The sequence below is a fragment of the Anthonomus grandis genome, chromosome 2, assembly GCF_022605725.1.
Source record: "Anthonomus grandis grandis chromosome 2, icAntGran1.3, whole genome shotgun sequence".
NCBI lineage: Eukaryota > Metazoa > Arthropoda > Insecta > Coleoptera > Curculionidae > Anthonomus > Anthonomus grandis.
The window spans coordinates 32,618,712-32,645,713 of NC_065547.1; the positions used below are offsets into that span (position 1 = coordinate 32,618,712).

Genomic DNA, 27,002 nt, shown 5'->3' on the forward strand with positions numbered 1-27,002 from the left:
TACCTCGTATAGTTTAAGTGCTATCTTTGTCGTATATGCTTTGTTGATGCATCCTGTATGTGATTCCACGGTTGAACTGATTGAGAACATCTCTGAACATCTAAGACATAGATTTTTGTAGAATTGCATTTACTCTGTTTTATCTATCTAAGCAAATACCTTCTATAATGAGGCCGGGGCGCTTAACGCGTGACGCATCATATGTAGGCCTAGGAATTTAGCAGTGTATATAAATCATCAGAAGCTTTAACGTAAAATGATCATAGTATAAGAATTTTCTGAATGATATTTAAGGGTTTCTGGTTTAAACAGGGCTGTCAGGACGTGAACAAAACCCTTTCTTTAGAATGAGTACTAGTTTTTTCTTAAATATGCTTCTAATATTATTTTGGTGAAAGGTTCTTGCTACTTATCTAGTAAATGTTTTACCTTAGGGGAGTGTTTACATTTACAATTTTCCACCATGTCCATAAAATGCCAATAAAATCTGCTGTATCTTGTGAAAAAGACATATTACTAACAAAGCTCTTCACAGCCTCGATTACAATTTAAATGCTAATTTAACATTTTGTCTTTCTACAGATGACGGATTTAAAGCTTTTAAGCTAAGTGAATAGCCATGTTTTAATAATTTGTCTTGTTCCAATTCATGCAGTCTTTTCATGATGGAAAAAGCAGCACGTTTTTCTTGACCTGTCTCAAAATCAAGATAATAAAATGATTGATAAAATAGGGTTCGGTTCTTGCTGGATCAATTGGATATAGGTAAACCATGCTGAGTTTATTAAAGGGTGAAATATTACTCAATGCGTTACTATTTACTGCATTATTATCACTAAAGGTACAAAATACTAGGTAAACAATTTCCTCTAAATTTTCTATTATTGTTTTAATAAACTGATATAACATTTCCAAATTTATTCTAGACACAGGACCGCGTCGCCTTGCACACATAGGAGCGTATTTGAAATATTTGTATTTTACAGGAAAAGCATTTTAAGATGTTGGCTCAAGAGAAACACTCCCTGTTAGAAGACGGTTTGGAATTTGCGGCTTAAATTTTGTGCTCATGTGGGCATCTATGATTAGAACAATTTACTATAGTTACTTACAGGAGGATGCAGGTCGCTAATTATTTTTAAAACAGGACTTCAAATAGGTAGCTGAAAATGATTTTTTATTCGCATTTTTTTTTAAGGATTAGGTATTTTAAACGACTTGTGTAAAGAAACAAATTGGTATCAGCTTAAAGTTTTATTTCATTATTTTACATATTATATATTTTTATTCACTATCAGATAGTGTATTACCACCTAAATTTTCCTAATTTTTTTATAACCTATTTTCTATATCTTCTGACTCTTGGACCACTCTTCTGTAAGTTGACTGCGATACTCGAGTGGCAGGTACAATAATTATATACTATTATTTTAAGTTATCAATACAATAAAAATTAAAATTTGAAAACATCCTACAATAAAAAGTGAATTTATATTGTTCACCTTACCTAACATTTTTCAAAGGAATAGTAATTCCTTGCTCTGCTTCTTTTTTCATAAAAACTGCCACGTTAGAAATAATCTCTCTCCCTTGGCTGTAAATTATTTGTCCTTGTGTGCCTACTTTCTTAGGTAACATCTAAAAAAAAATTAGAAAGTAAAAAAATTAATATACACATGCACACTCTAGGCTGTACATATATACCTACAAGTTAAATACCTATTATTTTGTCACTTAAAATCGATGTATATTTTAAATAATATAATTTTTAACAGTAATTAATTTTCATTTATTTTTTTAAAATTATTAGACAATTGAATAATCTAAACCAATTTTACTTACCTTTTACAATAAAAATCGGATAGTCTAACTAAAAAAAACTATAGTCTATTTCACTATTATACTTCTATATTATGAAATTTTAGATAAGTTTTCCAGTTTTTCCAAAAATCAAAAAAAGATTGAGATACGCCTTTTTGTGTGCTGTAATCGAATTGTTTTAAAAAAGTTACGCCGTTTACAAAATAACAACAACCCATGGTAATCAAACTTTTATTCGAAAAATTAAACATTTATTAAGTTTTAAATTAACCTAGTACTTCAAAGAAATGAAAAGTGGAAATCCTAGCCTGGCCTTAAAAAAAATACTTATCGCAAAAAAATAAACGTAGGTTCCTTAACGCCCTTAACACTATCAGCTTTATAAGAATAAGTAAACATTTTTGTTAATTTTTTAACTTAAAAAATATATCATAATAAACCAAAAGTAAAAAACTCTAACAAAAAAACTAAACTATTTATAACATAAAACGATAAAAATAGGGACTTATTCATGTGGAAGAGATCTGTAAAATGACACATGCTCCTGAGATCGAATTACAGGAGTTTCTCCACTGCACAAAGAAATTAGGTCCTGATATTTTAGACATGTTATCTTTGGTCGTTCATTGTTAAGTTCTCCAAGGGAAAAATGATCTATGTTTGTTCTCTTCAATGTGAGGCTTCTATAATGTTCATCACAGTGAGACACTTTAAAAAAAATATTATCTGGACTTTCCTTGTCAACTTTAATTTTAAAAATTTCTGTCCAGTTGATTTGGTTTCTGTCATCATCTTGTCGTATGCTTAAAACTCTTAAATCTTTCGACAAGCCTTTAAAATCTATGAAATCGGAATAATTCATTGGAATTACATTATAGGGATTTTTAGTCCTAGCTAGTCTAAAAATCGGAATCAACTGAGATGGAACAAATATGTTTCCTCAACGCGAAATGGCAGTACTTATGGCACTATGGACTGAGTCCCCTTCACTTTGACCATGAAAGGGCTCAAAAAATCGAAGACGAATTTGCCTAATGTTCTTTCTGCTTTTTACAAAATATAGTAACATTATAGCGACTATGGAATTTTTATTTTTTTTTAGAGGTAAAAAGTATTTATTGGAAAAGCTCTGTCTTGATTCTTCTCTCTTTGTGGTCTTCTGTTTTTATCTTCTCTACAGAAATATCGGTTAATATATTCACGCTGCAGTTGAATATTTGCTAATCTATAATAGGCATTATTAATTAAGTAAGTAATTATATAAGGCGTATATAAGATGCGCCTTTTTGTCTGCTGTTTTAAAATGACTTGATGAGATACGCCTAAACAGTTTGCGTGCATAACCCAGGCAATAAATTATATTGAGTTACGCCCTTTTGAGAGCTGCTAGAAAACACCAAATTTGTCAACCTCCGGGCGAAATCCAAAAAAAATCAAATTATGAGTTACGCCCCTTTGTATGCAAGGATATATGATATGGTTAGTTAGCACAAATGCCACTACAAAGGATGCAATAGTATTCTTATTTACTGCAGTTCCTACATTATTAACTCCTTTATAATCCAAACAGGGGTCAATATGAATTTCATAAAAAAATATGCCATTTTTGTCTTTATGTGTTAGGTACTGAAAAATATTCTGAGCATAGGTTAAAAAATATTTTCTTTCGTCGATGTTAAAAATGTATTACAAATGTTTTTTACTGTTTTGGGATGAGGCAGTATAACAGGGACATGGTTAGGCAAATATTTATAACAATGGGGACTGATAGTAAATAAAATTGAACATAAGATGATGGTGCTGAGTAATTATTTAAGAGCCCCTTTTATATTTGAAAGAATATCTACAACAAAATTTATTATGTTTTTAGTTTCGTTTTATCAGTTTGGTTACCACCTTAGTAATTTGGCTCGGTTGATGGTTCATATATTTCATTGCTACTAGTTGGTAGGTAACTTACAGGTTCACTGTTAAAACTTAAGGGAGTTGACATCATTTTATTATCAAATGTATCTACCATATTTCCTAACTTATACCAACTGCTAGTTTTAAATAGTAACTTTAAATTTGGTATTGAAACAGAAATAGTCTGGCCATATAAATAGGTCTCTAATTTGAAATCATTATAAAAATAGCAATTGCCTAAGTTAGTACAAGACCAGGGGTATATTCTAATTTACATAATGTAAAATTGTCAGAATTTGATACTAAAAACCACCCACCCTTAATATTAAAACTTTTAAAGACCCTTCAAAATTGTGGAAATATATCTCCTCGGGGTTTTTTAAAATTGACTAAAATAAATTTACCTGTTTTGCGATCCTATTCAGAAATATATCGCAGATTATATTATCTTTAGGAAAATATAATTCACACAATTTAGAGTATTTACCAGGCACTAAATCGTTTCACGGCATTGCTCGTGAGTAATTTCCTCAATTTCTCGCAGAGTAATTTCCCCGACATCCAGGTGCACAACACTTATAGTCAGATCAGCATAGTCAGATTGGTTTATTATAGATTTTAATGTGTAAAAATGAAAAAACGAACGGAACCGGCAGTAAAAGCGGAAAGATAAATAACCTGTAGGGCTGTAGCCGACTGTCACGCGTCGGTCGGCTACTATGTGATCGAATTTGTTAGGCCTACATATGATGACGTCACGCCAAAATTATTGTGAGCGCTCTGGCCTTTATAAAGGGGGTATTGTCTAAACGCACTGCAAACAAAACTAACTATCAACTCACCAATAAAATAAATGATCCCGTTCTCGTCGAAGTCGCTCGCGTACTTAAACAGCTGATGTTTCGGGTCTTTCATCTTCTTCAAGAATTGAAAAGTGGTCCTGTCGTAGTCGTACCACTGTTTGGCGACCATTTTCAATAAATAACGTTCCAACTGCGACACAGTGGCCAACGGTTCCATTTTTAAACCTCGGCCGGTCCGGTCGATAAGGGTGCTGTCCGCCCCCTGCGCCCTCTCCAGGCGGAACCTGAGGCGGCGGGTGAGTACCTGCAGCCCGTAACCGGACCCCGGGGTGTCGTAAACGAATACCGGGAATTTTTCGACGCTCTCCAATACGGCGATCAGTTTCTGCACCAATATGGCCACCGGGTTCTCGTCGATCGATTTCGCCTTAAAACACTCTTTGAACACTTGGATCCTTTGTTTCTGGTATTTGTTTACTTTACTTGATTTTAGACCTAATAAACGGAATTATATTGTTAAACTATTCGAGATACCAAGTTTGTGTGTATGCTTATTTATTACAAGAAAACAAACGTTCTTAATACTTACTTACTATACTGGGTGTCAAATTGAAAATTTCCCAGCCTTAATACCTTTTTTGTAGTTAAAAATATAAAAAATCAGCAACTTTTCAATGAATAATTTTGGACTCCTTGTGTCAACCCCTCTAGGAGGGGTAAATCTCACCCTTAGAATTAGCCAGTGGCACATCATTTTAAAAGACGTTCAGTTCTCTTTTCAGTAGTATCCGAATTTGTTGCTTTGTATGTAGAGGTTTCCGAAAAATCGCCTTTCAACGTTGCAGAAACCATTAAGCTTGCTTGCATTAAGGTTTCGGTTTTCAGGTTAGTGGTTACACAAAAATTATTGCACTGGATCATATGGATTGTCATATCATCATTTGGAAAAATTTTATTAGGTGTAAGAATGGTTTATCTCTCCAAGAAAGAACTGAAATTATTTTTACTTATAGATATAGAATAGAATATTGATACCGGTACTGTATTACTTATGCTAAGATAATGTAAAATTTTTTACACTCGTCAAAAATATATAGCTAAAATAAGAGTTTGCAAAATTTAAACATAATAAACTTAACCTATAGTAGCACCTAACATTAAAAGAAAATCCCACACAAAATTAATATACTAAATAAAATACATCAGATGGTGAAGATGTAAAAATATGAAGGGTGCAGGTTAAAAAGGGGGAATGTCAAAAATCGTTAATTTTCAGGAAATCAATTTTTAATTTTAAAACCCAATAACTTATTATTTTATTACTTTGTATTGAATCTATTAATGGATTTAGTTTGTTATGTCTATTTGGGATTGGAATTGAGAAAATATTAATGAAATTCCATTTAAAAAAAATTTTAGAGCAAATAAGAAGAAGAAAGTACAGATTGTAACGAACACGAAGGGGGAATGTCACATAATTTCACTGTAGTTTTGTGGTATCATCAGTTTTTTATACACAAGCAATTCTAAAGCAGAACAGCAAAGGTTAATTCGAATTTCTCATTTAATTGGGAAAGATACAGAAAAAATTCAAACACTTTCTTTTGAAGCTTTTGGAAAGGAAGCCTTGTCTTTGACATTTCTGGTATGTTTTAATGTAGAGAAATATTTTCTAGCGGATGGATTGCGAAATAATTTCATTAAGCACTGTAGGTCATTGTACAGTAGGCAGTAGTCCTGCAAATAGATGGTTAATGATCGATGGTAGACAAGCCTGGGATGATCTTTAACGATTTTTAGTTCACGTATGGGCTAGATCTTCATTGGACACTTATTTTTGTAAAGTGTACAAAAATGTGTAGTCCAGCATTTAAAAAAATCGAAAGTGATTTCCCTAAAATCAAAATGATTTGGTTTAACTCGTGCAGCTCTGAAAACTTCAGCCCATTCATTTGGAAGTTCCACACGCGACTTTTGCTGAACTAGTCCAAAATCCTTGTCGCATTCCATAAATGAATATCTTCTAATGGGAAAACTGATCTTGATTTCATCAAACCTTTTTTGCACATGCACTAAGTGATGGAGGTAACGGATAACTGTGTAATTCTTATTCTGTCCCCCACATGAGTCGCAAAATATATCGAGGACTCGAACACTACTAGGTAGAAAGTTGTAAACAAAATGATGCAACATCGAACATACATCGTCAGAGCCTTTTTTACCGTTTGTTTCAGGATAAGTATAGAAAATACTTTGACTAGTCGACAAAACATGAATATTAAAAAAGAATACAGATAACTGTCTCTTATAATAAACATCATTAGGCACTGGCAGATTTTTAGCAAAATCCATGCATATTGCTTTTGTTCTCATTTACCCGACTAGATAATTTTGCAGCCTTTTTTCTTGAATAAAGCACTTCAGCTTTATGCTTGTGAAGTAGATTTTCCTGTTGGAGGGTAGTGATTTTGTCATCTAGTTGTTTTTTTTTCTATGGCATTTTCTGACACATTCTTCATTTTGGCTTCTAGGGATCTAATATTTGCCAAGTATTCGTCACAGACACTGCACGTATCCGACCTTGGGTAACGAAATGAAATGTTGAAGTCTCGTGAGAAAATAGATCTATATGTTTCATATGACATACAATATTTTTGATCTGTAACGGTATTTTTGTACATATTGTACATTTTTCTGATATTTAAATTTTCGGGCAGGTAGGTTTTTCAAGAATCCTTTAGGTTGTAATGGCTTTGTCGTCCTTTGAAAGAACTAATATGATTGACTACTAGATCTTTTTCAGCTTGAAAGGCATATTTAAGTGTTTTCCTCGTTTATCAAGCGCTACCAATCATTTTTAAAGATTTCTGGAGAGTTTCAAGCTTTTTTTTTGGTTATACCATGTAAGGAAATAAAAGCCTTAAAACAAACTGGTACTTCTGTTGTCTCACCATCTAAAGAGATTCTGACACCATAAGCAAATGAACTCTCATGTAATCTTGCGACCTCTTCTGCGTTACGTGGACGTCGCTTTTGTACAGGACAGACACTAATAAGCCCACACAAATAGATGTTTTGCTCATCCACGGATTTTAATAAATTACACTCACTTATCTTTTGTCTTGCACTAAGTGGAACTTTATCAAAACACTTGAGACGTTTACATTGGCAGTCGCTTCCTGTCACGTGGCTTTGTAGGTTAAGTTTTTTAGAAACATCGGTTAGTCTTCCGTAACTTTTTCTCTTTTTTCCCTGAACTGGCATAACAACAAACAAAGTCTTCACTGTCACTGACACTTGGATTCATTTTATACTGTTTATTAGCACTACAATATTAACATACGACTTGCCACTTATATTTCCACAAGTTTGACGAACAATAAATAAACACCAGAACCGGTAAACACAATCAGAAAATAAAAGTAACTGCAGTCAAGAGAGCCTTCTGACAGTTCCTGAATAACGTGCATTTGTGACGTTCCCCCTTCTTAGCATGTGGCGCGCGGACTCTCCTCCTTTTTAGCTAGTACAGCTTAATTTAAATTGTCGATATCTGGCCACTCTTCCCTTTTTTGGCCTGTATAATGTTACTAGGTGATACTTCTGTCTATTAAAAGTTAAACGGACTGAACAGCTCAAAATGAGCAAAAAGTGACATTCCCCCTTTTTAGCATGTACCCTTCATATGTTAAAGCTGTAGAATGCCTTAGTCAACAAATATTTTTTGAAACAGTTGTAAAATTGTTTTTCATTCATTCTCCAAATATGTCTAGGCAATTTATAAAAATAATTGGTATTTATATATAATTTATAAAGGCTTACATAAATAACTCTTAAGTCTTCATTTAGTCTAGTATTGTAATCATGGCCTTTATTTAGCATTTCATATTGATTAAGATTTCGTTAATCATAAACTGAAGATTTCGTTAACATTTTGTGCAAACTGAAAACCAAAATCCTACTTGCAAGTCTGTGAATTCTTTCTGCAACTTTGAAACGCGATTATTCGCGAAGCTTTGTTTAAGTTCAACATGTGGTCAGCAGGCAACTCGATCTTTTGAGAAGTAAATACCGATACTTTTACAATATCATACCAAAGGAGAACCGTCATCATAGACGTAGAACATAGGGGATCATAGAAATAAACTTAAATTAAGAACTTAAACGTGAAGTGTTTGCGAAATACAATCTTTATATTTTTAAATTCAAATATTTTTTTTTGGAAATATGGTTTTATTAACAGGAATGATATTATGTTTTTTTTGTTGCCTTGGTCAGAAAAATGGCATACTGAAATGTTGAAAAAAACTTAAAACATGAATTCTTAAGAAATCTATAATAATTGTGTCGATAGGATCAACAATGCGATCGAGCAGCGTTGTGATATTTTATCATATTTTATTTAAAAAAATGCTTTATAATTTATTAAATGGGAACAATAGTAGCGCCTGTCAAAATAAGGGATACATTTTTATAAAGTGTTTTTTTTTTGCCATCTACATGCAAAGCCAACAAGCTAATTATAGTTCCTCGGCAATACTAATTCTAATCTTTCAATATTCTAAGAGGAAACCTCTAGAAAAAAGCAATCATGTAGGATATCACTGAAAAGAGAACTGAACGTCCTGTAAAACGATGTGCCACTTGATCCACAGTCCCATTTAAGATTTTAAGGACAGTATCTACCCCTCTTGTCTTTCAGATTTTTCATATTTTAACTGCAAGAAAGGTATTAAGGGTGGGAAGTTTTCAAATTGGCACCCTGTGTGAAAAAGAAGAGAACATTTTATTGGAATTAATTAAAAAAAAACACGATTATACAAACAAGTGCATGCGTTACATACCGAATAAATGAATGGTCGACTTACCCTGGTCCCAATAACTGACAGACAATAAATTCAATAGGGCCTGGATCAGGCCGGAACTGTATAGTTCATAAGCGCTCACCACGCCGTCGTCTTTCAAAATTTGCGTGAGGGCGCCCAAGGCGTTCTCGAGAATTTCCCTCCAGGAGTTGGCGCCCTCCCGATTGTTTCCATAAGAGCCTTGTTTTTGACACGCGCGCTCGATTTGGGCTACGATATTTCCTAATTGGGCGACTATGCCGCGGGGTTGCGCCTGCGCCGCCCTAAAGTACTGCTCGTAAAGTTGATGCGCGAGGTATTTCACTTTGATTTTGGTCGCCTCGGTCCGTGAGCGTAGTCGCTTGCCTTTCTTGCTCGTCCAGCCCGCAGCAAATTCCGAACCTGAAGTTTTAAATCGAATGAAGAAAATTCATTGATGAATTTTGATCGAATGGTAACAACGTAAAAGTATATTTAGCTCTTTCAAGTGCATTACGTTACAGTTTAAACTACCTTTCTCTATACATATACAGTAGCGGCCAAAAGTAGAGAAACTTTTGATTATTTTAAAAAAAATATTGATAGATTACTTTTTAAAAATATATTTTATTGTTTTAGGTGGAACACAAATACAACATAAAAAATAAATAACTAGTGTATAAGAAAATTATTTATAAACCCACAAAAATTTTTTTTTTTATTTTTTAAGCGGTCAAAAGTAGAGAAACTTAAGCAAAATATTACAAATACTTAAAATAAACCTAATATTTGGTAGCAAAACCTTTGTTTTTAATAACTTCTGCACATCTTCTGGGCATCGACTCCAACAATTTTACAATTTTTTCTTCTGGTATTTCCTGCCAGGCCTGCGATAATGCGCAAAACAGTTCTTCTTTGTTTTTAAATTTTTCGGGATATTTACGCCTAACATCTAACTCCAATTGTTCCCATAGGTTTTCAATGGGATTTAAGTCGGGGCTTTGTGGAGGCCAGGCTAAAACGTTGAGCTGTTCCTCCGCAAAAAAATCTTTAACAATTTTAGCTGTATGTTTAGGATCATTATCCTGTTGAAATTTCGAAATTAGTGGAAGGTTTTCTTCGGCGTAAGGTATCATATGATTCTTGAGGATCTGTAAATATTGATATCTGTCCATAATACCCTCAACTTTTATTAGCGGACCTAGTCCATGCCCAGAAAAAGAACCCCATATCATGACATTACCTCCACCATGTTTTATGGTTGGCCTAGTGTATTTAGGATTGAATCTTTGATGTGGGGGACGCCTTACATACTTTATTCCATCCGACCCAAATAAATTAAATTTACTTTCATCGGACCAAAGTATGTTTTTCCATTGGTTATAAGTCCAAGTGGAATGTTCTCTAGCAAATTTTAAACGAGCATGCCGATTTTTCTTGGAAATGAATGGTTTCTTTGCCGGTCGTCTGGCTTGGAGGTTTCCTTCGCCTAAGCGTCTTCTTATGGAACGGATGGATAGTGAAATGGAAGGGTTTCCTTTCTTAATATCCACGGCAGTAAAGAAAGGATTTTTTTGGGAACATCTTCTTATTACTTTATCATCTGAAGGAGTAGTCTTTCGCGGCCTTCCGGTCTTAGGTTTAATTAAAGAACCTCCACGTTCTTTGTACATCTTGATTTGTTTAGATATAACACTTTTATTAAGCTTTAAATCAATTGCAATTTGATTTTGTTTCAATCCATCTTGATATTTTTTTATAATTAGTTCTTTTAACTGAACTGACAAATGAATACCTCGTGGCATCTTACTCGACTAATACTAACACACGACTAAAATATTATTCTCTTTATTTAAAAACTGTTTGTTTAGGAATGATCGGAAAAAAAGTTTCTCTACTTATGGCCGCAAAAAAATGAAAAATATTTTGGTATTTTCGTCATGTGTTAAAGAATGTGTTTATTTTTATATCATTATAAGTAACTTAAGGTACCCAATGATTTAGTGATGAAATTAAAACTTTTTATTTAACCTATTAATTAATTTTTTAAAAAATTAAAAGTTTCTCTACATTTGGCCGCTACTGTAAAGGACAATGGAGTAAATTTTATACCACTAACATCAAAAATGTTCAGCGCTAATGTGTGTCAGTTTATTTATCATACCACGTATTAAAAGTAGGTATTAGGGCTCCAGCAAACAAATATCCCCCACCGCGTACCAAAGTAAACTCCTGGACAAAATTATCGCACTATAATAGCACTATATATATCGCACTATTATAGTTGATTTTTAGATTTTTTTTTTAAAGATAAAAAAAAAAAAGCATTGTTAACAATGCATTATTTATTAAAAATTATATTCTATTTAACAAAACGAGATTTAATTAACTGAATTCAATACAAGGAAAAAATATCGATTTTCACTAACTTCAATTTTGATACAAAAATAAAACAATAGACCCATAATGAATCCTTAATATCGTGTATTGCCACCTCTAGCTGCAATGACCGCTTGAAATCTTCGCGGCATTCCTCGTATCAAATTTTGAACATTTTCCTGCGGAAGGTTTTCCCACTTCTCATGAGCAGCATGTTCCATGATAGAGCATAAACATAGTTTTTGTCTAGTTCTGCTTTTTGTATGAGAAAAGATAAATAACTCTTTTAACTGATATTTATTTTTATTTTTATTTTCTTGACAAAATAATCAGTGGTGCGATAATTTTGTCCAGGAGTTTATTAGCCATGCAGTTTCAATTCTCTTAAGATCAGGTTGTTATATACGCAGAATATTTTCGTAATATTTAGAAAAATACGGTTTTTGCTAAAAATTTTGGGAAAAAAGTTATAGTAAGTGGTCCGGAAGAATCGTAAAAGGTTTTAACTAATTCTTTAGTTTATTAATTTAGTGTATTTTATTTGTATTATCGATTTGTACATAAATTGTAAATTGTAATGAATAGATAAATTGTAATGATGATAATTTTACTGCTAATTCGGGAGATGGCTGCAAAACTTGGGGTTACATCGCGCATTGATATAAATTGGTAAAAACTAGTCAATTCTTACGTTGTCTTATGCTAAACGGAAAGTTGCCGAATTAAAATAATCACCAAGGCAGTGTAATTATTTATCGAATAATTAATTGGTTGTATAAAATTACAGGAACATTAAAGTAAGAGACAGAAAAGAAATTACGAATCCGAATCTTTGCGACTTGCCAGTCCGTAACACAGCCCCGAACCTCGGCAAGTCATTTCTACATCGGGTACCGATATGAGACTTTGGGGAATTGTTACCGACACTTTTTAACAACAAATGGCATAGAGTTGCCAGGGATAAACAAAACCAGTGAAAAACTTGCCACTGATTTTTATTAGACGGGCAGATCACTGGCAGATTTCCAACACTCCTTATCGCATGTATATCATTGCTTCAACTATGACGTAAATTTATTCAATGTGATATGTTTGTTAATGTTGACTGAAGTATTTTACTTTAAATAAAATCTGTACAAGAGGAAGTAGACTTATATACGCTTAGAAGTTTCATTTATCGCTTCATTTATGGTCGACATGAAAACCATCATCACATCATTGACCGTAACCGGGGTAACTGTGACACAAAATAACAAAGTTAAACATTAGCAGTCCGCCATTTGTTGAATCTTAAATCTAATGCTTCAATTCTGTATAGTGTATTCTATATGCTTCCTTTTTGCTGAAAATTTGCATATAATTCGTAAATTTTTCGTAAAGTTATCTAAATATAGTTTACTTTATATACATTTTAAACTTCAATGAAGTATATGGTTGCTAATATCACACATAATTAGGATTTGAATTTCAATTACTTTATAAACGTCAAAAGCATGAAAAACCAGAACAATACAGTGCATCCGTAAAGTAGCGGATAATTTCAATAAAAATGAAATGGACCGTTTCTAAAAAAAATGCCCGGACCCGTCGATTTTAACCCTAAACCCAATATTAGGGTTTTTCTACATGGAAATTAAATATACAGGGTGACTCAAAAAAAAGATATGACATCATCAATATGTTTTTAAATGAAAACCACAATTTTTTAATGCAGAATCAGAAAGAACGCATTTTTTTACAAAGGATATTGCACAAATGATGGTACAAATGAATAGTGGTTACACAAGCAATTTTGAACGAATAATGATGATAAAATGTAAAATTAAAAAAATACGTATCTAAATTAAATGTTGCTATTTTGGTTTTTAATTTGTTGTTGTCGTTGTTGTCAGTGTCAAAAAGTGAATGTATTTTGGTGCAACTATTTGAAGTATTTTTACATTTGCAAGTGGTGTTTATTCTGTTTGAGAGGCGAAAGCAGTGTCATCCTGCGTTTTATTAGTAACTACACTTTATTACCTACTGTTATTGTATGAAATGAGAAAATTAACCGAACGTGAAAGAATCAAAATCTTGTGCATGATTTAATGCAAGTCAATCTGATCGGTCGCCTCTTAGCCAAAGCATGGTAAGCAGAGTTGAAGCAAAGTTTTGTGAATTCGGGCATGTTCGGGATAATTAAAAAGCTGGTCGGGGTTTAATAATTGAAGAAGGTCAGCTCAACGTTCTGTTAGCGGTCCAAGAAATCCCAAAGCCACAATCACAGGCTTCTAATGTTATTTTATCGCGATCTACTGCAAAGTTCCCTTATAAAATATTCTTACTTCAAGAGCTATCGGAAGATGATTTTGATCACCGAAATGAATTATGTGAGCAATTGCGGCAATTATGTAATGATAACAATAATTTTGTAAAACGGATATTTTCTGACGAAGCAACGTTTACCTAAACGGCCATGTGAACAGACAGAAATGTCGATACTGGGCGACCGAGATCCCTCATTGGTTCACAGAATGTCATACACAACACCTTCCAAAAGTCAATGTGTGGTGCGGTATAGTGGAAGGAAGAGTTTTAGGACCTTACTTTTTTGATGACACTTTCACTGGTGAGAGGTATTTGGACTTTCTTCAAAATGATCTTATCCCCGCTCTGATAACTTTGCATCAGGATTTGGTAATAATCGACAGGTTCGGGCATTTTTTTCAGAAACGGTCCATTTCATTTTTATTGAATTTATCCGCTACTTTACGGATGCACTGTATTTTATATCATTTCCGAAAACTTGTAATAATTTTCAATTATTCAACTATCGCCCATTATTTCATTATGCGAAATATTTATGGCAAATTATAGATTTAAACATCAATTGCAGTAGTAGTTCTTTTTTTATGCACCAATTTGTCGTTAAACATGGACAAATAAATTTTAAATCGAATGAATTTTAAAATATAATTATATTGGAATTTATATGACTGCCATCCTTTGACCAAGAATTTTTCGCTCACAGGAAATCCTACTAAAAAAAAGCTAGTATATGCTTCGTATACAGGGTGGCCCATCGAAAACAGTCCATCAAGGTTTGGAGTCCTTTTTAAAAAAAAAATTAAAAATGCTCGGACCCGTCGATTTTTGATTTAATTTTTTATTGTAAAGAAACTTGAATGCCCTTTCAAAAGATCTATCACACCCCTTTCCATTTTAAAAATAAGTAAAAATTAAACAAAAAATCGTTTTTCTAAAATCAAAAATTGACGGGTGCGAGCGTTTTTGTTTTGTAAATCAAGAATAAAAAAAAACTAGCGCTAAAACTATTAAACAATGGTATTGTTTCAAAATCTTTGAAAAGCTATCATACTGTGAAAACTCAAGTTAGCAATTTTAAACTTGGCAGTTGTAACTAGAACAAAAACACCTTTAAAATAAGACCAAACCACTTGACCCCCAATCCTATTTAAGATTTTGACGGTGGTCCAAGCATTTTTTAAAAAAGAGCACCAAACCTTGCGGGACTGTTTTCGATGGGCCACCATGTATAAAAAATTCTTCAAAAATTAATAGTAGAGGAGCCACGGGCAGAAAAATGGGTTTCGCGGGCATTGTTGGAAGGAAGTTGGCAAGTTGTTTTTTATAAATCTACACTACTTACTGATTATAAAAAATGATCTTGCCACCCCCCGCTTGTGGGGCTACCCCCTTCCGCACCCCTTTGAAGCAAATTTCTTTAAAATCTGGTAACTTCAAAACCGTTATAGATAGAGCACTCGTTTTGTCACTAAAACGTTTTTTAGCACTTCTGAAATAAAAAATGTCCCTGACAATTTTTTTGTAGATCCACCCCCACTCCTGCAATTTACAGAAAACTAAATTTTATTTATTTTTTTACAAATTTACTAAAAATCAACAGGGAATGCTTTAAGAACAATTTCAATGCCTTTTTGTTTACAAAAAAAAACAAATTTTTTTCGATAACTTGACAACATGGCTATGACGCGCAACGGATTTAGTTGCTGAAGTTGCATTTCTAAGGAACCGGGATTTGTTGACTCTCTTGGAAGCAATCAAGAAGAAGCAGACACAAAAATTATTTTACATGCGGCATATGTTTCAAATAATGTATTAAATCAGAACTCTACATGTATCACAGTGTGTTCGCCAGGTAAGTTCTAAATTTATTATCTCTTAATTACCATTACGTAAATATATCTTAATTTTTTAGATACTGATGTTTTTATTCTACTGGTAAAATATTACCAAAGTTTACGAAGCCAAATATATTTTCAAACTGGTACAGGGACACATAAAAGAATAATAGATGTTTCAGAGATAGTAAAGAGAACATCGATGCTTCAAAGAGAAGCCCTGCCCGCATTTCATGCTTTATCTGGATGCGACACTACGGGGGGATTTGTTAGAAAAGGTATGCATTTTTTTTAACTATTGCCAAATTACTTTTAAGAATTCATTGATTTTTAGGAAAACTTTCGTTTTTCAAAACATTCTTGGTTGCTGATGAAAACATATTAAGAGCTCTTGCAGATCTTGGAAATATTGAAGTTGATTTGCAGAAAATATTATCCGAAATTGAGCGATTTTTATGCTTAGTGTACTCATCAAAATCCAACTTAAATACGCTCAAAGAATTAAGATGGTGGTTGTTCTCCAAACATCAAATGGAAAGTGAACAACTTCCTCCAACACAATCAAGTTTTATCCCCGCTCTAAAAAGAGCAAGATTACAGACCTATATTTGGATTAATTCTGATAAAAATATGGTCAACCAACTTGACCCAGATGATTATGGCTGGACAAAATCAGGAAATATGTATGTTCCAACATTGACAACGTGTCGAAACATAGCACCCGATGATATCCTTTATTTAACAGCTTGTGCGTGCAAAAAAAGCGGATGCACTACAAAACAATGCAAGTGCATTTTAAATAATTTAAGATGCACAGAAGCTTGTTCATGCAATGAAGACATCTGCCAGAATAAAGCAGAACATGATCAAGTTATAGACAGTGAGGATTCAGAGGATGAAATTGCCTAAACATTATATAATCATTTTGTGTATTTTCATAAGTTCATTTTTGTATTAAATAAGTATTATACGCCATATTCTAAAACCTCTTTTTTTGCTAGATATCAATTTAAAGCGACAAATGTATGAGTGTAAAAACGAGGTTTGGATCTTAAACAATTTCGAAGATATTTGTGAGAGAAATGTCCCTTTAACAAGAGGTGAGAGGTGTAGCTGAGGTTGCTTGAGGTAGTAAGACAACTTTAGTAATCAGTAAGCGATATAGATTTATAGAAAAATGCCTGAGATTTCGCGCTATGTCGCGATTATAATATTGTGATTGAATTCGCCTATAATTGGGAATGACTTGATCGGTATAAAAAAGTGGTGGGGGTACATTTCTAGGTAATATGCATATCATTTAAAAGAAGAAAAAGCAGACTACAATTTTTGCTTAAACAATTTTCTTCTATCTGTTACTATTTTTAAGTTTTTTGCCTTTTCTTTAAATATTATTATGGAAAAATGCCTATTTTTTAAAATATCTCAAACAGTTTATGAGATATCGTTAAAGTCCATATAATATTTTTCATTCTAAATGTCAAGCCAAACCCACCAGTGAAAACCGCAACTGTGTATCTCAAACGGTTATGGATATATCTTCGAAAGAAATTTTTACCCTTTATGGGGGTGTGGGGTTTGAAAACGAATATATCTGCACATAAATCTCAATGTATGAAGTTGAGCATTAACAAATATATCATTTTGAATAAACTTACGTCAAAGTCGAAGAAATCATATCTAGGTTACAAGGAGAGTTGAAGATGTGCCTGTCATCTTCCCAGCTGATAAAAAATAGAAGCAAATTTTACTGGTTTTGTTCATCACTGGCAAGTCGTTGGCATTTGCTCTTAAAAAGTGTCAATAACAATTCCCCAAAATCTTGTCGCAAATCGTCGTTTAAATGCACCCCTTAGGAATTGACTTGCCGAGGGTTGGGCTGGGTTACGGACAGGCATGTTATAAGATTCGAATTTGTAATTTCTTTTCTGTCTCTTAATTCATGTTCCTGCAATTTTATCGCGGTACACGATGAATCCTGTTATAACCAATTTTCAATCATTCCATAATTTATTACACTGCCTCGGTCAACATGTAACCCAACAAATTTTGCGTTTAGTATAAGACTTAGTAGGAATCAACTAGTTTTTAACAATTCATATCAGTATGCGATGTAATCAAAATTTTGCTGTCGGCTCCCTTACTATGCACTGGATCCAGATGTTCAGAGAATGATAGCGACGATGAATGACCTAAATAATTTGTACGATCCAATAAATCCAATAATCAGCTTATAATTTAAGCTTTGCTGTAAAAATGTCATTAACTGAACTAACATTATCTTCCTTACAATCCTTTTCAACATTTTCATCAAATAAAAACACAGCCTTTTCCCAAAAACAGCTTACGCAATATTGGCGATTTTAACTATAATACTGCTTCCATGTAAAATATTTAATTTTGTAATAAACTTAATATTCCTAGTCCACTAAGTCTTTTTTTACTTTTCACTAAGATACACTAACCAACTTAAACTTGTCTGTTAAGCTAATTATTCCTTACCTAAACTTGTCTCGGCAATAAACGAGTGCTTAGTGCCCCGATTACTCTCGAATATAAATCCGGGTAGGTCGTCCCGTAAAATCGTGGTTTGCTGCTGCCCGTCCGAGTTGTGAATATGAACCTCCGCGTCTCTTTTCGACACCAGGGACCAATTACCGACCACCAACCTGGTGGGGCCGGGTTTCGATAAAATCGGGATCGAATTGTTCGTCACCCTAACGGCGGCACGGGCCCTTTGTAGTTTCTCCAAAAACTCGCCGCGATTCTCTATAAGAAATCTTTAAATTAACCGCGAACATGTGCGTTAGAATACATATTACTTAAGCTAATTGTTAGACACGCATACACATTAACTTGAAGAGGGAATGCGCCCCGCTATTTAACTGGTCTGTGATAGCGCATTCTCTCGTTTAAAATTTTAAGGTATAATGGGAGACCTACCTTCGGTGGTGAGTGAGTCCGCTGCCCTCGATTTGCCTAAAGCCAAAAAAGAAACAGAAATAACAGTCACTGTTACAGCACTCGCAAAACTTTTGGATAATGGTTTAACTACACAACAGGCACAAAATGATTATTTTCAAAAAAATTGGCATGCATTCAATAAGTTCTTTAAGTTGTCTTAAGACTTTACATTTCGACTATGAATGATTCTATGCAATGACTTATGGAAAGATTAAAAAAAAAATAAAATCGTGAAAATATGATGTCAGCAAGGTAGGTGCAACGTTTTAAGGGGATGATATCTGACCTAATTTCGAAAATCTTGTTTTTAAATTTTTTATTGCAACTTTTCAATTTTTTTCCAATATCCAATCAATATAATTTTTTTCAAACATCCAAACTTCACAGCTCAATTTACAATTCATATCCAAGTTTCAAAGTTTATTTTGTTTTGTCTAATGTTTGTTTAATCAAATATCCTGAATTTAAGAAAGTTTGTTGACTGAGAGAAAAATTGAGACATTCAAACGTAAAAAATAATTGTTTAGTTGAAGTGAAATACTTTGTTTAATGCAATATTTAATAAAATTGCATTCATTATTCAAACCTTTTTAACAATACGCCTAGTACCGCCTTTTAGTTCAAATTATTATTATTTCGATGTCTGGCTAATTCTTAGAATTAGAGTCTCTATTGTGGGATAATTTAAAGTTTATAATGTTAATGATCATATTTTTCATGATCAAAATATGATCAGCCCTTTCTAATACAGGCACGGACCCTATTTCTTATTTAAGTGGTCAGCCTTATCATCGTCACATCTTCTTCATTCATTCTGTTAAATACTGTACCAACAAATTATTCTCTCTTATTTATTTCTGTTCTGTATACAAGCTCCCTTTCCCAAACGAAAAATTACAGGGGAGTTAAGTAAGGCAATCGATCGGGCCAAGGAAAAGGTTTCTCCTCTGGCGATCAGACCCTCCGAAAACAGTCGTCCAAGTATTTCCTGAGAGCCAAAGCTGAACAACCATCTGGTTGAAAGATTATTGGCCTTTCTCACTTCAAGAGTGCAGCGATGCTCAGAAATATCATTTTCCAAGAACTGTAAATACTTAGCCCCATCTAAACGGTCTGGTAGATAATGTTGCTTGATAAGAGTTCTGCCTATTGACTCCGGCCCACATGTTGACAGAAAATCTGATTTGAAATGAATTTCGTTTTTTCCAGTACAGATTTGAGTCCTTAAGAGCCCATTACTGTGGAGCTAGTGGAAGTTCGTAATACCCTTCCTGGAAAATTTGGATTCGTCTGTCCAGAAACACTATTTAAAAATAACAATTTTTCCATGACCAGGTACAACAAAAACTGGCACAACTCGGTTTTTCTTGCCAAAGCCTTATTCTTGTAAGCCCTGCACCTCCTTACCATTTAAGGCATACTATCGATCTTTGTGCATAGTCGCCCACACATTCCCTCTAGAAAGGGCAGCAGCGGTACTCTCTAACTCGATAAACATAGAAATAGACAAGAAAAAATATAGAAAGAAAATATCTTTCTATGCGCGATTAGCACTCGCTAATCTTTACTCTATGTCACTCGGCATCGTTTGGCTTTAGACATTCTTATACTACCCAATCTACAAGCATTAGCCTATTTTTTATAGCTAATGGGATTTTTCACAGCCCACAATGTCAATTACTGAAATGTCATTCGACATTATCGATCTTTTAAGTAATAAGTATGCTTTGTTATTGTTTCTGTTTTCATCCTATATCCATAAGGGATGCCGATAAGGGAAAAGTTATCCTATAGATTTTTGAAGTAATTTTAGGTATCAATAAGACGGCGAATTTTATGATGGATCCTCCTAATTTTATCTTATCTCTTTCCTAGTGTATATTTATAATAGCTTAATATATTTTCTTTTTTTAATTTAAATAATTTTACTATTAAATTTATATTTTAATATTTGTCTTAAAATATAGATTTAAGATGATAATATTATTAATTTTGCCTTAGAAATGGAAGAGAAAGAACAAACGATTGAATTAAGGATAAAAGGATTATATATATATATAGTATTTTCAAAATTTGTAAAGAGTAATAAAACCCATTATATTCCCTTCTGTGGAATCACTGGGAATTTCCCAATTTCGGGGCGTAAATAAGCATGGATAAACTATATGACCTTATAAACTTAATGATTGTTTTAAACGTGAAAAAAGTAGTTAACAAATTATAGTTCACTCAAAGATATACCGTTGATCTTTTGACCGCAATAAAACCCTAATTATCTGTTGTAACCAAGTGATTTAAGTAACTTATTTTTTTGTGGACTTTTATGGTTGAACTTTTTTTAATAAAATACTATTCTTTATTTAATTAGTAAATTTCATTTATAATCACTTTCAAGCCGACCATATTCCCTTTCTCACTTCTTAAAAACGTTGGTCCTTGCACAATCGGGCTTAATGGTCTAATATGAGAATATGAGAATTCGTTGATTTTCAAATCTGCTACAAAAACATCCCCACAACAAAGATAAATACATCTTTTTTTCAATGTACTAAAAAGAGACGAAAGTAATAGCAAGACCATACAACCTCTTTCTCTATTTCTATTCCGAAGGTTGCCGACGGCAACCCGAACTCTACCCGATCGAAGCCAGTTGAGATTGAGAGAGACTTTTTTTCTATAATAGAAACAAATTTTCTTTCTATCGAGTTAGAGAGTTTGCTCGCAGGGTCTCCAGCTACTTTTATGACGTTTGCCGTAGAATCAGTGGAAAAAAAGGTCCTTACATCTCCCTGAATGCATGTCTTACAGTGGTAGAATGACTGACAATGGCAAAACATTATCTGATTTATGTCTAATTTATTTGCTGAGTTTTTCAGTTCAAGATTCAGGTTTTATCTACATGATAATAATGCTCAGATAGATTGAGGTTTCTTCACCTTAGTTGGTGATGCAAGAGAATTATTTGTTGATGACCAATATGGCTTCGTCAAGGGGCTATCTGCGTCCACGAATCTATTGGTTTATGAGACCGGTCCATCGAGCGCCTTGGAGAGTGGATAGCAAGTTTACGCTATCTACACGGATTTCTCCAAGGCCTTTGATAGAGTTAATCACCAACTTTTTGTTAAAAAGTTAAAAGCCATGGGTCGAAGACAAAGAGTTTAAGTCGGCGAATTCGTATCGAATATGATCAATGTATCATCTGGTGTCCCTCAAGGCGGATACTGTGCACCACTCATTTGCAGTTTGTTAATGACATAGATCAGTTGATTACATTTTCCAAGTATCTGAAGTTTGCAAATGTCATGAAAATATGCAAGGCTATTACTTCTGAATCTGATGTAGTCGTTATGGAGCCAAGCTTGGATAATTTCTTTCATTGGTATGGTATAAATCCCCTCTTTCTTCAAGTCGGTAAATATTCTTACAGTCGGTTTTTTAGAAATAAATGCAGGATTGATACAGTCTATTCTATAAAGGCTGAAAAATTGAAAACTCTGGTAAAGGATCTAGAAATATGTAAATTTTGTATCAGATGTGCCATTTTCTACAAGTATTTAGATTGTTAATGTAAACTTTTCAATGGCGTTTTCCCGTTTGTTGATAAATAAAATAAACAAAAAAAGCTTCTAGTATTTTCTCGTCAATCTCAACATCATGACCAGTGGTTGGCGCCACGTGCCAGGTTGTTGCCCTCTGTACAAAATTTCTGATAATATAATCACCTAGAATCAGGAGAGCAGATGCTAAGCGACTAGAGACTAAAAACACTTTTTGGTTTATTGAGTGGACTCCTCACATTAGAGTTAAGATCAGGTAACAAACCAGCCTACGTAAACATTAGTTTACAAGATGCCCCACAGTAGACACTTTAATTCTGAGAATTGGCCAAACATTGAACATGAAAAGATTAGAATAAAGGGCAGTAGCTAGTAGTAAGTATTTTATTTCAACTCTACAATTTTCACGTTTCAATGTCTCTATTTTTTCTCTCCGTTATCAGAATCAAAATCAATTCATGGTATTTGGTTTTTCGTAAACTTTATGTAGCAAAAGTTCACGAAATATTAATTAAAGTTAGATTGTCTACCTACCTTAAAAAATACGACTTGATATCAAACAAACAATTTGGTCTTCGCGAGGGCATTAGTACCCAAGACGCAATAGGCAATTTAACTAAAGAAATCTACAAATCTCTCGATGGTTGTAATTCTTAAAGATACATAGTCTTCCTGGATCTGACTAAGGCATTTGATATAGTTGACCACAGGGTAAACTATTGGAGGACTTGGATAATATTTGAATACGGGGAATACCGCATAAATTATTTACAAATTATTTAACTGGTCGCACCCAAAGGGTTGCCATAGGAAATATTTTTAGCGAAACAACAATTGTAAAGTGCGGTATACCTTAGGGCACTATACTAGGACCTTTGTTTTTTATAATTTACTTAACCCTTTATTGGAAACAAATTTTTCAGCAGATATTATTAGCTTCGCGGATGATACAGTTTTATTTTTTACCGAAAAAAACTGGGAAATTGTAAAAGAATTTCAGAAGAGGTTTTATGAAAACTAAATTTCTGTGTTTTTCATCATACAGAGCTGGTTTTCCAAATTATGATAGGTTAAATATTCAATTGAACGATAAGATAAAGATTGACTTATATTTCAGCAGTACCTTATATTTAGGAATTACTATAGATGAACAACTTAAATGGAATATTCAAGTACAAAACGTTGCAAATACCTTAAGATCTTTATTAGGGAGATTTAAGTTTTTAGCTGGAATATTAAGCATTTCGCATTTAAAAATAATTTGTTATGCCTTGGTAGAATCTCGTCTTCAATACGGAATTTTAGGATGGGGAGGGGCTAGACGTATTTTTAAAATGCCTAGAAGTCGTTCAGAAGTGTATCATTAAAATAATTTATAAAAAACCTAGACTATATTCCTCAGATTTACTGTACAGTGAAACAAAAATATTCGATATTCATCAAATATTTTTTTATAATATCTTAACATATTTACAGAAATATAAGTCAAAAATTTCATTAATTACCCATCAGTATAATACAAGAAATCATCAACAGAATTCACAAACCACTACAGCTAGGAAGACAATAGGGCAACATTGTTTTACTTATCTTCTTACCAGATGTTATAATTTTTTACCAGTAGAAATGAGAGAAGAGAGTGTTATTCTAGGTAGCAACTCATTGGGATTGGTTAAAAGTAGGATCAAAAAATTTAATATCCTTCAAAATAGACAGCTTATTGATGGTTTGGTAAATTATTAATAATTAACAAATCCACTTATATGGTCCTTTAATTTTAATCTTGATCTGTGTCTTGCTTTGGTGCAGTACGGTAAAAACAGTTTTTCAAAGGACTTCAAAATACAGTAGGTCTTTAGTTTGGTAATAGCATTGCAAGTGCAATAGATTCATAGTTTAGATTGTTTGTTTTGTTTTGCAATTTAGGTTTATATTAAGGCGAAAAAAAAATACCAGCAAGTCCTCGCACAGCGTACTAACTCCTGAGGGCTTGGGACATTATGTATTTATTGCCGAACCAATGTTTATTAAATTTACTTGTATTTCTTTTGTTATATTGCATTTAAAAATAAACATTATTATTTTTTGAATAAATAAACATAGAAAAAACAAAATAATTTAAAATAAACTTTAAAATTTGGCTGTTCCGGTTCGAACTCGTGAATAAATGTGCTCGGTGCAAGGTCAATAAATGAATAAAAAAAAATAGACTTGCGCTGTATTACCGATTAAGTTGGAAATTTATTGGAAAAACTGCAAAGTCGCAATAAAAAAATTAAAAAATGGATTTTGACCTACATGATGTTTGGCTTAAAATGTTCAAAATTAGGTCAGCTACACTGATCCTGAGGACCCTATCGCACAAAATGTATGTATATACTGGTTCAAATACACCGTAGCAAAACTAACAAAAGAAAAACCATAAAAAACATATTTTTTTTGTGCAAGTTTCAACCCTTACTTAAAAATCACTCTTTAAACTGCAAACATTCACTCACCGGTGGTATCGGCGCCACCCTCGGGCGACCCGCTCGAGTACATCGTGGCCAATTTCCCATCTAAAATGAACCGGAACCACCCATTAGAACCGTTTGACAATTCGAGAGCGGCCGCGTCACTCCACAAATAAAGACAATCTCTGCCGCGACATATTGACCAGTCACGCCAATGATACGCTTTACCCGCCAAAATCTCTTTGGCATCTTCCACCGGTTGTTGTTGCTGCTGTTGTTGGTCTGCGGCAGGTTCTATCAAAATAATGTACGGTTTACTACAAAATTGGATTGAATTGGGGATAGGAGTACGGACCTGCTTGTGCCAAATCGCCTTCTTCGGTCTCGTGGGGATCCGGAGGGGCCGCCAGGGCGTGCACTTTACTAAAAATGCCCAAACGGGCGAAATGGTCCAAAAATACTTTTTGATTTTTCACCATCAGGTCCTGGATTATGCTTAGGACCACCGAATGTCCTTCCTCGTCGTCCTAAATAGAAATGATGCATCGGTTAATTGTATAGATATTGGCATTATTGCAAATTAACCGTTAATATACAGTGGTTTCATTTCTAAACGAACCACCCTTAAACACTTAAAAATAAATTCTGTCAATCATCTCCTCACCTACAGCTAACCTCACTTTGATATGTCAAAAGGGAACCCTCATAAAGTCATTAATGAAAAAATTAAAAGATAAAATAGATTGAAGTGGGAAAATTATGAACCTGGGAATAATTAGCTAAAATGTCTAGTAATAAGAAATATTTTATTGATGTCATACTGGTGTGTCAAGTGGCTATCCTATAGTGTGATACATCATTTTAAAGAGCATGAATGTGTTTAAGTTCAAACGGAATTAAATCTAAGAGCATTTAAATATTTTGTTATAAGTATACTCACTGATATAAGAAGTGTTACACATAGAACGATTTTTTTTCTTAAACTTGACTTTTCAGCAACATAATGACTATATTTAAAGTTCGAAGACGTCAAAATTATTACGATATTAGTGATTTTGACAGGGGTAGAATTATTTAGTCGAGATTTTGTTTTGTCCTATCGCGAAATTGGCCACCGTGTTAATTGTACTACAATGACAGTAATGCGTGTGTGTCGGATATGGACAGAAGAAGGTTGACGGTCAACAACTAGCGCTACGAGACTAGACCTGCGTACACTCTATCGTCGCATTAGAGCCTTTGGACTTTTTTCATGCCGTACATGGTTTCTGCTTCCTCTGAGTACGGACCATTATCGTCAGTGTTTGACCCGGAGCAGAGAAGGGCAACATTGGGAGGCAGAATAACATATTGTTATGTTCAGCGACGAGTCGCAATGCTGTCTAGGTATGATGGCCGTAGAAGTGTTAGACCCGACCCTGGAGAATGGCGTAACAATGGATTTACTGCTAAGAGGCATGCCCACAGGACTGTTGAGTAATGGTTTGGGGGGCTATTGCCTATGGTTGCCGATCACCCCTTGTCGCTGCAACAATTATTTCCCGCGTCTAAAGTTAAATTTTTATATTTATACATTGGCAATACTTGGTTGGCACCTGGATGCGCAGACGACTTAGCAGTCTTGCGATTGAAGCGCCACCAGTCGTCTCTCTCTCCAAGCATATTAAAAAAGTAATTCTCAAAAAGCAGTTCTTCGCAAGTTCTTTTTCGCAAAAGTCTACATTGTTTTTAAGAAAATCTAATCTAAGTGAATGCTTTGAAACAAGCAGAATCCAGTCAAGTTCTCCAGAGGAAATTAGGGATCCCTGCGACACTCACATCCAGAAATTCCAAAGGTAAGGTGCCATTCATCATTTTTATTGCCAAAGTATACCCTTTTCGCTTCGAATCTCAACAAACAATTTGTCTTTTAATAGGAACCACCTTTTCGCGACACCCCTTCTTTTTGTTAAAGGCAATATGACTGCTGCGCACTATGTTGATGATATCCTACTCACTTTACTGCTTATCTAGAGGGCGGTTCACGTGTCCTTTTTCAGCAAGACAAAGCAAATTCCCGTATTAGTCGTCATACTACTTTCTTCGAAAAAACATTCGTTACTGTTTTGTCGTGGCCACCCCGTTCACCGGATTTAAATCTCATCGAACAAGT

The 27,002-nt window shown here is 33.8% G+C and overlaps 1 protein-coding gene across 1 annotated transcript in view; it reads right to left on the reverse strand.

Annotated features, from left to right (window-relative positions):
- Positions 1–27,002, reverse strand: part of LOC126746297 (E3 ubiquitin-protein ligase Ufd4) — a 115,135-nt gene that overhangs the window by 70,102 nt on the left and 18,031 nt on the right. The window contains exons 7-12 of the mRNA XM_050454475.1: positions 25,206–25,377; positions 24,896–25,144; positions 18,817–18,852; positions 18,376–18,642; positions 9,398–9,775; positions 4,569–5,024 (exon numbers count right to left, since the gene is read on the reverse strand). Of these exons, the coding sequence (XP_050310432.1) occupies positions 4,569–5,024; positions 9,398–9,775; positions 18,376–18,642; positions 18,817–18,852; positions 24,896–25,144; positions 25,206–25,377 (1,558 nt within the window). The remainder of the gene's footprint in view (positions 1–4,568; positions 5,025–9,397; positions 9,776–18,375; positions 18,643–18,816; positions 18,853–24,895; positions 25,145–25,205; positions 25,378–27,002) is intronic.